The 13,660-nt window shown below is 53.1% G+C and overlaps 1 protein-coding gene across 1 annotated transcript in view; it reads right to left on the bottom strand.

Moving 5' to 3' along the window:
- Nucleotides 1–361: 361 nt before the first annotated feature.
- The window catches only part of KIF26B (kinesin family member 26B), a 451,375-nt gene continuing 438,076 nt past the window's right edge, over nucleotides 362–13,660 (bottom strand). The window contains exons 13-15 of the mRNA XM_012644360.1: nucleotides 4,853–5,055; nucleotides 4,180–4,330; nucleotides 362–1,116 (exon numbers count right to left, since the gene is read on the bottom strand). Coding sequence (XP_012499814.1) covers nucleotides 968–1,116; nucleotides 4,180–4,330; nucleotides 4,853–5,055 — 503 coding nt within the window. The 3' untranslated portion in view covers nucleotides 362–967. The remainder of the gene's footprint in view (nucleotides 1,117–4,179; nucleotides 4,331–4,852; nucleotides 5,056–13,660) is intronic.

The raw sequence follows: 13,660 nt of genomic DNA, 5'->3' as shown, positions 1-13,660 counted from the left end.
GGGTCAAGGAACCAGTGTGTGTGTGAGAACTTGGGAGCGTACACGGAACAAACGGCCCCCTGCAAGGAGAAGGCAGGGCCAGGTCACAAAGGACTCCTTTGCCCTTAACGATGCCAGTCCTGTCCCCTTCCCGCTCTCTAAAGCTCCTGTGCACCTGCTCTGCGATCAACCTTCCAAGTCGGCCCCAGCTGTGCTGCTCGTGGGAGGTGGCATTGAATGTCACCTGCTTCTCCAAACCTCCTCTGGAAACGCACTGGCTGGTGCTGATGAAGCCTCGGTGTTCCGAGTGGCCTGGCCGCAGTGGCCGTAAAAGACAGTTAACATTCACTCGTAGGCAATACTGATCGGGAAACCTCTCTACAAACACAACTCACTCAGAAACAGCAAGTCAGAAATAGGATAAAACACCAAGAGAAAACGAGCTGTAAATATATTTCAAAAACGTGATTTTCTTTTTTGTTTGTTTTGTGGTTTTCGTCTTGACTAGCACCGTCTATACACGAGAAAGTAGGAACATAAATGTTTGGCTAATAAAGATTTGCAAGGCACTTAATCAGTCATTCTGGGTCATTTTTTTGTCGTTTTCTGTTCGCTTTCCACAGCAATCCTACGGCCGCCCTCCCCCTTCCTCCTGAAAGCAAGAGACAAGTGAGGTCTTCTCTGCCAGCAGTTCTATGTACAAACAGGGTCCTTAAAGTTTCTCAAAGTGCTTTTTCAGTCTCACGGGGCTTCGACATCCCTCGGGCTTCCCATCATTTTCTCCTTCCATGGGCGTTTGGTGTCTGCACCTTTCCTACAGAAAACAAAAGAAAAATCGCCTTCCGCTCAACGCTCACTCCAGACCTGCCACCGACCTTCATCCTCATTCACTGTCTCCGATGCCGCCAGCACAGAGGGCTGGGGGCGCGCGCGACGTCTCTGCGAAGTCCTGGGGAGCGAGGGGACCCCTAGGCAGGGCCCCCGCTCTCTACCGGCGCCTGGAGGTGATGTCGAAGCAGGTGACCATCATGAGGTGCGCCTTGCAGAAGTTGACGCGGCTCTCCAGGCGCTCCGTCACGCACTCGAGCGCCTCCAGGTACTCCAGCGAGTCCAGCTCCAGAACCTGCTCCAGGTCAACTGCAAAAGAGGAGCGGCCCGGTGAGACGGTGAGACGCGGCGCTCCCAGGGGCCTGGCCTGGCCCACGGCGGCCGCCCCGCAGCTGCCGCCCCCGCCTCTCTCAGGTGAATGGAGCACCGCTTACCGGCGTGAGGACCCTCAGCATTTTCTTGGGATTATCCTGAGGACTAAGGCGAGATTCTGGCTCCCCCACCTCCAGCCACCCCAGCACAGGCCTGGAAGAGACTGTCCTGCACCTTTATTTTCTATTAACCACAGAGTAAGCAGCTCTGCCAGCTGATGTGGGGAGAACTTGTCCCTTTTTGGGGTCTCACTGAGTGACATCTATCCTCAGCCTCATTGTATGAAAGGGCACCCGCTCTGGTTCCTCCTTCACGTGCCGTGGGTAGCCGCCTGTCGGGCTGAGAAACGCGACCCTGTGTCTTGGCACTTCCTGGTTCAGTCTCTCCTACTCATTGGTCATTCGGGAAATACGATGATATGCAAAATCTACATTAAGATTCTCTAAACTCTGAAGACAAGCTGGGACTGAACAACCCGGATGCCTTCCCTGATGTTCAGGCCAGCACAGGGTGAAAAGTCTGTGCCCTTCAATTCCTGAAGGGCAGGTGTCTGGGGTCAACCCCTCCTGGCCCCAAGTCCACTATATTGCCCAGCGGTGGCAGGTCAGCCGGGTGGGCTGCCTCGCCCTGGCCACAGGGGTACAGCAGGGGGCCTAGTACCAGGAGGATAGGCACGGACCACAGGGTGGTGGGAGGGCCCTGGATTCCAAGGCAGGAGACTTAACGTTGGAGTCCCTGCCTGGCCACCCGAGCTCTGTGACCTCAACCTCTGTGGGCACGGTTTCCCTAAAAGTCACATGAGAGTAAAAATTCCTACCCTACTTACCTTGAGTTGCTGTGAATAAAATAAAAATGAAATAATGAATGTGAACCTGGTTTGAAAACTGTGACCTGCTACAGAAACATCAGGGATTGCCATGGAAGCTGACTTTTTACAGATGACTTCCCTGAGATCTGAAGAGTGAGGTGACTCATTCAGGGTGACACAGTTAATCAGGACAAGAGCTGGAAGGAGACCAGGGGCCCCTGAATACCAGCCTTATATTTAAAAAAAAACACAAAAATGCAGAACAACCCACTATACTGTGACATGAGGCTACATTACTGGACCGCGATGGAAGCGGCATCAGAACTGAAAAATGAAAATGTAAGGAGACCCCAGCACACGCAGCTCCGTCTGGCACCCTGCCCTCCTCCCGCAGGGAACAGTCCGCACGCAGCCCTTTTCATTCCTGTTTGTGATTCCTCTTAAAGAAACAATCTGTATTTCCCCTTTCATCCAGCTTTCTGTTCATCCCCTTCCTCGACATCAAAAACGGGCTGACTTTTGACATAGAGAAAGACAAGAAGGAAGCGATTGTTTCCCAGAAGCATCCAAACACACGTACTGATGCTCGAGCTTGTTCCCGCCCTGGGAAAATGTGACTTTGTAAGATGGAGATAATTTCCAATTCTGCCTTGGGCATAAACAGCTCTTGAAACATAAAATTTTAATGAAAATAGTAAAACTGAAGGGGAACTGACTGAATGGGTGCCCCTGGGGTCCTGGACTCATGACAAAGGAAAAGGGTGTCCACACATGGGAGAGAAGCAAGCCTGAGGCTCACGCCCTGCCGGGGTCGGACACCAGCGAGTGTCCGCATTGCTGCCTCGTCTGCCCTTTCAGTACCTTTGATGAGACCCCCTCGGAGGAAGAGTTCGTGTCTTTGTGCAGATTTCTAGTGCAGGATTTAATGCGGTGTGTCGTGCAAGCAGGCACTAAGGAAGTGTCTCTCCTGTTAGGAACGTCTATTTAGTAGAACTTCGGTATAATAAAAACAGATACCGAGCGCTCAGCCTGGGCCAACCGCTGCCACAAGCACTCGACCAATAAGAACTAATTCACTCCTCAGAACCACCCTATGCAGTAGGCACCATTCTGTTCCCCATTCTGCAGCTAAGGAAATCAAGGCCCAGAGAGGTTGAGTGTCTTTCCCAAGGTCCCACAGCTAGCATGTGGGAAAGCTGGAGTCCAAAACAGGTCTGTATGACCGTGGTCACAGCCACGATCACTGCGACTCAAACGTGGAAGATTCCCCATAGATTGGTCACTGTCCCAAAAACCCAATGAGGTACTCGGGGGCGGTGGTATCACCTTATTCCTGTGGAAAAGCAACTGTTGGAAGACAACCGTCACAGCTGGCAGGGCACAGCAGGGGCTGACAGATCCTGCCACTTTCTTCTTCACTCTCACCCTGTGTCCCTGGGTGGACACAAAGCTAAGCCTCCAGCCACCACCCTCGGCTCTCCCCATGGGCAGGGGAGGGGACTGCGCCGGAGCTGGGAGGCTGAGGGAGCGTGAATGCCAGCAACGCACGTCACCCCCAGACTCAGTCTTCAGCGTCGGTCCCCATATCGATGTAATATGTGGGGCCAGATTTCAGTTTTATTTTGTGGCAAATGGAACGGTCAGGAACAAATAAATAAGAGACAAATGAATCCGTCTTTCAAAGAGAGCACAATTGTTCTGAATGGTTATCAGACAGTTACTGTCATCCTGGACTTTCTATTAAATGGAAGTCACACTGTGGCTGTCATTTTTTTCACTCGGAAATGTTGTCCCTGCTTTCTGGGTCCTCGATGAGCCTTTCTGAGGATTGTGCGTTCTACCCTATTAAGAGCTCTATAAATTCCTGCCTATTTCGGGCTAGATGTGCAGCGTGATTCTGTGGCCTAGGCGCAGATTTGTAACACAGCTTTCATGTGTGGGTGATCTTCTGCCACATGCAGGGGGAGAAAAATCTCATTTTCAGGTGCTTTGAACTGAGACACATAAGAAATTATTTTGCAAGAGCAATATTCACACCCTCTTGCCGCCCCTGCCTCTCCCGCTCGCCCGCAGGACGGGCGTCGGATGCCGTGGAGGCAGCCCCGGCCCGGGGAGATCTCGCCTGGCCACGCGCCAGGCCTGTTCGGCGGCGAGCCCGTTAGCCACGACGAGGAAGGGAACCCCGGGCTTACATTCGCTGAGCCATTTGTTGGGATCCAGCATCAGATACTGCTTGGTCGTCTCCAGCTCCTTCATCAGCCACTCGTACTTGGCCCGCACCTCGGCGATCCTCTGCTGGCGATGCTCCAGGATTTTCAGTTTCGCGTTGAAGCACACGACTTCCTGGCGCACAGACAGAGGACGAGATAGGGAGGGTGGCGAGGAGAGGACCCGTGGCTCACATGCGGCCTGTGCGACCTCTCCTGGAAAGCAGCACTTACGAGCGGTCGATGGAAAAGGAGCTGGTCTCTGGGCAGAGGGGAGGGACCTGGGTGGCCTCGGGCAAACTTCCGCCTTGACAGACCGGGCGGCCTAGACAGCCCAGCCACAAGGCAGGACTGTCACAGGCGTACCTTGAATTTAGGAAGCCAATGGTGCCCCAAGCTGGACAAACACTGTCAAGGACACCTCAAGGAGCCAGAAGAGCCCCCAAGACCACTGACTCCCCCAGCCTTTGAGCCTTTAGGACATATCAGGAAGAGAAACACGGAGCTCTCCCCAAAGTCCCTGTCCCCTTGCCTGCCACCCATACCAGAGCCCGCAGAGACGTCCCTCTGGGTCTGAGCTCTCTTCCCCAGGGCACGGCCCTGGCACCTGCACATGGACTTGCTGGGGACCCGCCACCACATGGGGGACAAGCCTCACCTTGCTGGAGCCCCCGCGTCGCCGCTGCAGGCGCTCCACGTCGTCGATCTCGTAGACCTTGATCTCGAAAGGTTCCCCGAGGCCCCGCTGTACGCTCCGCAAGGGGCCGTCCACCCAGCGGAGCCCGGCGCTGTTGGCGGGTTTCCTCACAGGGGAGGACGTGTCCAGGGACAGGGCTGGGATGAGCCTCCGTCTCTGAGAACCTGGGGAGGGGATTAAGGCTTAAGTTAATCTTCCTGAATTTTGATATTTTAAATCTGTTCTTGACACAAGGGACGACGAGGTCACGACAGGCACCCTGGGATCCGTGGCAGGGCTGGGTCCCAGACGCCCCCACCTCCACCCCCCAAACCAGCACTCGGGCTCTACCTCCCGGGGCTCGGCAACGTCCCTGCTCAGTCTTTAGGACTAACTGCCTCCAGGTTTTCACCTGGGGGACACCCCCCACCCCCCAAACGCACATAGCCTAGAACTGGGAGCCACACTGGCACGCCCCCAGTGTTTGGTGTTGTAGTTATGAGCAAATAAACAGGGTTTCTGGAACTTGTGTAACAGCAGCAGCAGCACTAATAAGCACCTAGTATGTGCCAGGCACAATTCATTGGGACATTGGGACAAAGACTGCCAGCCGCCTCCCAATATCTGTCCTCTTCTTCCTCAGCAGCAGAGATCCGGGTTTCAGTGGGGCACACGGCCTCCAGGACAGAGACTAAACTCCTGCATGGTACGGGGGACTTAAGTTTTGGCCAGGTATCCTTAAAGGCTGGCTGTGTAGTCTTCTTTTCTTCTTTGTCCTGGATGATATGGGCTTGATGGCTGGTCCCTGAGGTTCCCATGATAACCAACAGAAGAACAAGACACAAGGAGCCGGAATTGCTGACGTCCCAGAGATTTTTCTGTGATCATCTACACAGACTTTTATGTGAGAATAAATCTCTATATTGTTTTCGGGGGGGGGGTGTTTCTGTCACGGACAAATCTAATCCTAAGTAATGTATACATTGTATCTCATTTAATTCTCACAGTAGAGGAAACTAAGGCACAAAGAACTTAAGTAACTTGCCCAAAGTCTCGGGATTTTCTTGTTAAAAAAAAAAAAAAATCCTGGCCTGGTGTAGTGACTCACACCCATAATCCCAGCACTTTGGAAGGCTGAGAAGGGAGGCTCCCTTGAGGCCAGGAGTTTGAGACTAGCCTGGGTAACACAGCGAGACCCCAACTCTACAAAAAATAGAAAAATTAGCCGGGCATGGTGGTATATGTCTATAATCCCAGCTATTTGGAAGGCAGAGGCAGGAGGATGACTTGAGCCCAGGAGTTTGAGGCTGCAGTGAGCTATGATCACCACCACTGCACTCCAGCCTGGTGACAGAGCAAGACCCGGTATCTAAACAAAAAAATGCACTGGCCACATTTTTACTAAAAAATAATTAAAAAAACCAGAGAATAAATTATTTCCTCTAAGGTTGTGTTATGATTAAATACCACAGAACTTGGTGTATAGTAGATGTTCACTGAACGGTACCATCCTTGTGACTGTCATCTTCAAAGCGCTCAAAATCTGGGGAGATGAAACGCACAGGAAGGAACTTGGAAATGCTGTGGAGACATGACGTGCTGCTCTGTGCCCTCAGAGGGGGTCCCTGGCGAGGGCTGTAACAGGCAATCACGCAGGACTGGCAGGGTCAAGAGCCACCGCCCCAAGCTTCGCCTTTCTTGTGATCCGTGGCGTGAGTGAGTGAGGCTGTGGCCTGGCCTTTGGGGGACAGGCCTGATATTTTCATCCCTGTCTGAAACGGAACGTGCCTCTTGCTTTGGGAAACTACAGTGTCTGTGTCACTTGTGCGGCCCCTCTGCCTGGGTCCCCCCAGCCCTGGCTCCGTGGAAGGGAGGCCGGGACGCTGCCTCGGACAGTGCTGCCTCCTGAGACCACTGCCCGGCTTCCTCCTGGAAGGGGATGGTTGGGAAGAGTGACATAACCCGTCCTCACACGTTTGTCCTGAAGCTGAAGGGGGCCTGATCTGATTTCACTCTGAATGGATGCATGTCCCCCGAGTTGGAGTAGAGCAGGTGGAGCCTTCCGGAAGCCCTGCTGGCTGCACTTAGAGTCTGGGCTTTGCCGGTTCTGCTTTTCAGCGGAATGGATGCAGGTCCCAGCCAGGCCCGCTGGACTGAGAATAAGTGAGAGCGAGAGGCGGCACGCACCCCGTGAGGGGGCAGCCCTGTGGAGGTGACGGCTGCACGGCCTTGTGGTTTTTCTGGAGGACCCGGGAGACGCCCACACGGACGGCAGCACGGCGATGGTGGTTAGGGACACGCAGGCGAGAATCTTGAGGAGTCCGTGCCTCTCTCCTCCACTCCCCCCTCCAGCTCCTCCCCATGCCTCCCCCTAATTCCAGTAGGTTCTGCCTGTCAGCACTGAGCCAGTGTGGCCTGCTTGCCTAATGAACCTTCTAGAAAGAAGATGTATTTTTTCCCACTTCAAGAGAACCTTGGACAGCTTAAAGTACTGTGACCTCAGAGAGAGAAAGAGCTAGAATCCTTCGATATGGAATAAGGGGGCCACCTTCTCACTGGCTATTCTAGGACGTCAGGACCGTGACAGTCCCACCCATGGTTCCCCGTGGTAGTCGGAGCTGCCTGTGCAGGTTCAGAGCACACGTGGTCTTTCCTCCAGGGGACAACAAGGAACTCTCACTACGGATTAATTTTCGCTACACAGCGTACTCTACACTCTGAGCTTCCCTGGTTTCATATTGAACCTCACTTTTAATGACTGGGAGTTTCAGGGGTAGGGACAGGACCCTCGCGTTGCTCAAGAGGGCACGGAAAGCAATGGTACCACGTGCCATGCCACCACAGGGGAAGACCGACCGAGGGCCTTGGTCTGGGTCCCCGTGTAAATAAGGTCTCTGGTATTTTCTGCACGCTCTGCCCTCTCCACCTCTCGAGCAGATGCCCATAGCTTTGCTGAGCCCGGTCCCTGCTGGTGACCACGTCCCTCCAGGCTGCGGTGGGGCCGGGCAGCAGCAGCTGTGAGGAGGGTGTGGGGGAAGCAGCCCGGCCCGGCAAGAGGCGTGTGGCGCCCGCGTGATGCTGCCTGTCTGATCCGGGGTCACAGAGCCAGAACCGGCCTCCTCCTGAGGCCAGTGGGTCAGGACCCTATTCTTGACCGCTCCCTGCTCATCAGCCCAGCTTTCAGTCTGGACACAGACAGGTCCAGTGCGTAAAAAACACTAAGGCTGATAGCTGCCCACATAGTTTTGCTGTATGAAATGGCCCAGAAGAAAGTCAATCCTGGTACTTTCATGAAGCTTCCAACCAGACCCCTCCCACTAAATGGAGGCTGAGCACACCCCACCCTTTCCAGGCTTGGCCACCAGCTGCAGGCGTCGAGGGGGCTCACTGAGCCACCACGGTCCATCTTGTTTACCAGCTGCAGGCGAGCAGTCTGATCTGGGGCCTTCTGTTCCCAATGTCACCGAGTCCAGACAGAAGTGCCCACGCTGGGTCTGAAGACAGTGCTGCTTAGGTCAAATGTCAGGACACGTGGGTGGTCTGAGTGCTGAGGCCCCTCTACACTCCCCAGGGAACGCGTCTCCTCCACTCCTACTCCTGCCCCTGAGACCCAGCAGCATGGCTCCCGTGCCCCCACGGGCACGCCGACTCGGGCTGGGCACGGGGAAGACAGCGAACCACAGAGCACGCGGCACTGATGCTCACAGAACTGCAGACATCAGAGAGGAGGAGACCGGATATGGATCAACAGGTGTGATTTCAATGACCAACAAGAGCCAGCTCAGATGAAGGATGGCGTCGGTGGTACTGCCTGTTGTAATCTTTAACTGAAGAGTCAACTGTCCCCAAGCTGGGGATGAGAAAGAGCATACGTCTGTGGGTCACAAAGCTCTCCTCCAGGCAGAGCCTGGGCTTCCTCCTGCGCTGTGGTCCTCAGCCCCACACCGAGGAGCGCGACGTCACCTCTACCCGCTCCCTCCAAGCTCCACTCTGAGGCACCTCCTTGGTATCTTACAGACTCAGTTACTTTTCTTTTTTCCCAACTGTATATTCAAAAAAAGTTCTCTCCTTCTGAACCTGTTCCATCTGTCTCTAGGTCACCTCTCTTAGAAATCCTGGAAATCTTAAATCTGCCAGTGAGCCGCTTGCCTTCCTCCGGTTTTCATTAAGCCGGTGACCGCTGTGTTTCATTAAAACAAAATTGGGACATGCTGGAGCACCAAGCGAACAGCAGAGCAGACCACGGTGCTCTCAGGCCCTGGCGAGGAGCGATCAGCCGCAGGCATGTGTGCAGCGCTCCGTGAGCTGAGCCTGGTAGCCCAGGAGTTCGATTCACGGCAAGTGGCAAGTCGCAGCCCACAGGACAGGCCCATCAGTCTGCAATGTTAGCACCAAGAGAAGGGAAGGCATGACGTTTGGTGCTTAGAATGACAAAGGAAATGCTAGACTAGACTGAACATTAAAGCACGATCACCACCAGGACAAGATACGAGAAAGACACAGGAAAAGAACACGGGCCAACTTTTAGCACTATGCTGCCAACCAGCCAGTGAATCATTCAATGGTATCTAATAGTGACCTGCTGGGGACCAAGCAGGCTCAGTGCTGGGGACCAAGCAGGCTGAGCCACGTGCAGAACAGGCCTTGCAGGAGCTCACGTCCAGGCAGGTCAAGGCTGGGTACATCCCAGAACCAGCCTGCTTCCTGGGGTAGTTTCCGTCAGGCAGACCCTCCCCAAAGCACTCCCAGGCTTTTCGGATGCTGAGTCACACCAGACCCGGCCTCCCCGCCACGGGAATGAACTGCATTCAGACAAAGGTGCTCATCTAACCGCCAGGCTTCCTCATCCAGCCCGAAAGAAGGAAAACAAGAGCAAGAAGCCAAGGGGGTAACACACCAGGTTTAGGGTGAGATGTTAAGGCACTGGAGGAAGGAGATGGAGAGTGCCTGGGGATAGTTCACGTGATATGTGATGGGTGAGACGAGAGGGATGCGACGGCGGTAGGACTGGGGGTCGGTTGGCACAACCATGGCATAAACTGTGTATTTCCATCCTCTTAGCAGCTTACGTGCACACTGGCCAGGACAGACACTTGCTCCCAATCTGGGTTGGTTGTCATCACTCTAATTCATGGCTATCGGCTATCTGTGACTCATGTCACTGACCATAGTGCGCTGGCAAGGAACTGTGGATGGATCAATGGAAATCCACCAATAAAAGCAAACCCAACTTTCTCTCACCTCATCACTTTCTTGGTCAAGAACTTGTGATGACTCCCTACTGCCAACCACAATACTCTATTGTATACTCTTACTACAGTTCTATAGAAAGATACAGAATAATGTGTTCTGTTATTATAGTTCCAGATGTTCCAGATACAACTTAATCTGGGTTTACGTTTTCTAGTCTCTTGTTATGCATGTGAGGAACATCCCCCTTCTTGAGTTAATCTTGCTGGGTTGAGCGCAGGCGGTGCTCCTGCTGCCCCAAGCTAGTGCTCCTGTTACTGCCTCAGTCCACACCATCCTCCACTCCCTCTGCCTGTCCAGACGTAAGCGCCCTTGAAGACTAGCTCAATCCTGATGCTTCCCCGCAGCCTTCTGCAACTGCTCTCATTCCCTGGATGCCGCCTTTGTCTAAATGCTCCTTCGCTTAGGTCTGCGCTACACCACTCGGCACTTGGCAACGCCCTCGGTTCAATGTTCTCTGTTCCACGCTTTGCATCCTTTTTCTCCAATTAGATTACAAACTTCTTACAGTGGCGTGTCTTCTGTGCTGCCTGCCCACGCCTTATGCCCCCGTCCCTGAAACCTCCACATCACCAAGCTCACAGAGCACAGCAGATGCCCGATCAGTGTCCAACAACTGAAAGTAACTCCCACTGATCACAGATTGTCTTAAGGAAAGGCTGTCACATGACCATCCATAATCTTTGCACTATTTCCCTAGTCTCATATGACATGGGCAGCAGGGAGACCATGGCTGTCATCCACCAATCTTCTCACTTTACTTGTAAATGAGAAAATTGAAGCCCAGAGAGGATAATTATTCCCAAAAGGCCACACAGCTCAAGACCCCAGATCTCTTGCTTTTGAGCTTAGTCTGCTCACTGCACCGTGCCATGGCCCGTGGAACAGGCCTGATCCTGTGTACTCCTCAAGAAGGGGACCTAAACAATGACCCATCATGATTCTTGCTTGTTTCTATTATTACACGTACTAGAAAGGAATCAGACAGGCCAAGGTTATTTTCCCATAATTCTAGTTCACTTTTACTAAGGAAATAACCAAAGCATTAACATTTTCCAAATTCAAAAGCCATCTCAGATAAAAGATAACTGCCTGTCTGCTCTGCAGTTCCAAACGTCTCTCATCATTGCAAACTCTAGCTGTCCAGTTAGGAATTTCCTTTGAGGAGTTTTATGGCTTCTCTTAAAGAAGCTGCTTTTGATTTATGCTGATCATGTCTGACAGCCAGCATTTCTCTTAATAATAATCATAAATAAGCAGGACAAGGTCACCTAACCTGAAACGAGCACATCTCCACCGCCGCATCCATCACGGACCCTGATGCACGCAGCTGACTGCAAAGGTCTGCTGCTCTTGGCGCTCTGTGTATGAACGCCCATCTCCAGCACCGCCCTGGCATCCTCACGTTAACTGTTTTCCTCCGGTAGCCTTACCTAACGAGAGGCCCTTGGAGGACAGTGTTTATGAAAAAGCTCAGCCCAGGGCAAGGGCACATTCAGGGCCTGCTACCTGCTCTCCAAGCGGTAATTTTGCACATTTGTTTTTTCATAATTTTTCTTCCTCTTTACTCCAGTGTAACCACCAAACCAAAAAACGACAGTGTTGGGGGAAAAAAAAGAGTAAAAAATATTGAAAGGATGAAATGGACTGGTAGACACAGGCGCTAAATTAGAGGACATGAAAGCCACTCTGTAACACTGAGCCCATGTGACCATGAGCAGTGAATGCCACATGATATTCTGGACTTTGAAGAATAAGACTGGGAAGATTATAATAAGGTTTAATCGGCCAGGTACTGGGAAGGCCAGCAGATTTTTTCCCGCTTTCTTGTTATTTTTAGTAACTAATATCAACACGTTTCAATGCCCCTGGCCCTGGCAATAGGACACAGCAGCTGTTGTGTCGTATTGAATAGCTTTTCATTTTCAGCTTGTCTTATACGGGGTTCTGCTTCCAGGTCTGTTGCCGAGACTGGGGGTGAAGTGAAGCACAGTCAAGGAGTCTCAAAGACTGAAGCGCACACCACCTGGGAAAGAAAGACGTCCAGGCGCTGACAGCGTGGCGAATCCCCACCATGCTTAGAGCCCAACATCCTTACGGATGGCCTGGGCGGCCTGTGATGGGGTGTGCGCATGGGGCTGTCTACCTCATAAAACTGCACAGTCCCTTAAGGTGGATTTCTTGGATTCGAGAAGAATGGTTTAGGATGTGCCCTGACCACAGCCCTTGCATCTGGGTGGGCACACAGAGCCTATGCTTCCTGTGGTGGGAGAGCAGGAAAAACCAACCCCATGACTGAGAAATAAGACTGTAGGGCAGCTGCTGGAGCAGCAGGAAAGGGGAGACTATGCTGCCAGTGCCGCTATTCTGCAGGCCCAGGGCTCCCGCGAGCTCCCGGAGACCCTGGCATGCCACATGGGCGGTGGGGTGGCAGAGGACAGGCCAGGAGGGAGGACCCCAGGCCACCCTCACTTCAACCAAGGCACAGAACTGCACGTGGGGCTCTGCATACGATTTTGTTTCATTAAAATGAAATGAGTCTGTAGGCTAAAGTGAGCAGGGGCCGTTTCTTTGGAAGCCATTTAAGAGCAGAGATGATCCCAAGCAAAATTCTCAAGTAGCTTAAGTTGTTCTTGGTGCCTTTTGCCTTCAGCTCTCTGTCTCGTTCTCTCCTTACTGTCCTTTCACCTCACCTACCCCATGGCTGCCAGGCACCAGCTCTGACCTGCGTCCGCTTCTCCTTGCCCGTCGTAATTTACTGTCACATGTCACCGGAAACTCTGATTCACAAATCAGTGAGCTTTACACATCAGTTCTTCTGGAGTATGTGCCTCTTCGCAGGAGATTCCCAGAGGCGGCAAGGACTTCCACCAAAGGCCTGAGCTTTGGGCAGCATGCTGGTGCGTGTATATTGTGCTGCATGGCGTAGGGGGCAGGGGCACTGCAGGCCGAGTGGCAGGTGTGCAGATGTGACTGTCCCCAAGTAGGTTTGTGGTGAAAGTGGAGAAAAGGCCTCTCCCATTGCACTTTCAATGAAACAAACTGTGCTTCACCCCACGTCCCTGAAAAAGGCTGCCAGTCTTGGAGGCCACCAGCCTCACATGGGCTTCTACAGCCTCTGGGTCACAAGGACAGTTACCCTAATGCCATCGCTCAGGAGGCGCTAAATGGCACATAGTATCCTTGGTTATGGAGCAGATAAACGCTCCTCTCCGGACACGGGTGAGGGGAACCCACAGCCCAAGCGCCAGTGCCCCCACAGATAGCGGGGGAGGAGCAGTGTCCTGGTTGCATCCTGCCCTGGCCTTCCCACCCCACTGATGACCAAGGGGCACGCCCGGCCTTAAGGCTAACGATGCCCACAACAGTGGCACAGGTTTTTTTTTTTTTTTTTTTTTACAGTGAAACCCCACCTGGTTATGTCCCAGCTGAGGCCTGCAGGGTGACAGGCGGTGGGGAAAGGAGAGGCCAGGCCTCAGCCCCACTGCAGGCCTGGACGCCCCCTCATCACCTGCACAGCACAGGGCAACCGTGGGGTCT

Source organism: Propithecus coquereli, unplaced genomic scaffold (genome assembly GCF_000956105.1).
Source record: "Propithecus coquereli isolate 6110/MARCELLA unplaced genomic scaffold, Pcoq_1.0 Scaffold210, whole genome shotgun sequence".
Taxonomy (NCBI): domain Eukaryota; kingdom Metazoa; phylum Chordata; class Mammalia; order Primates; family Indriidae; genus Propithecus; species Propithecus coquereli.
This window is presented reverse-complemented; position numbering and strand designations above follow the sequence as displayed.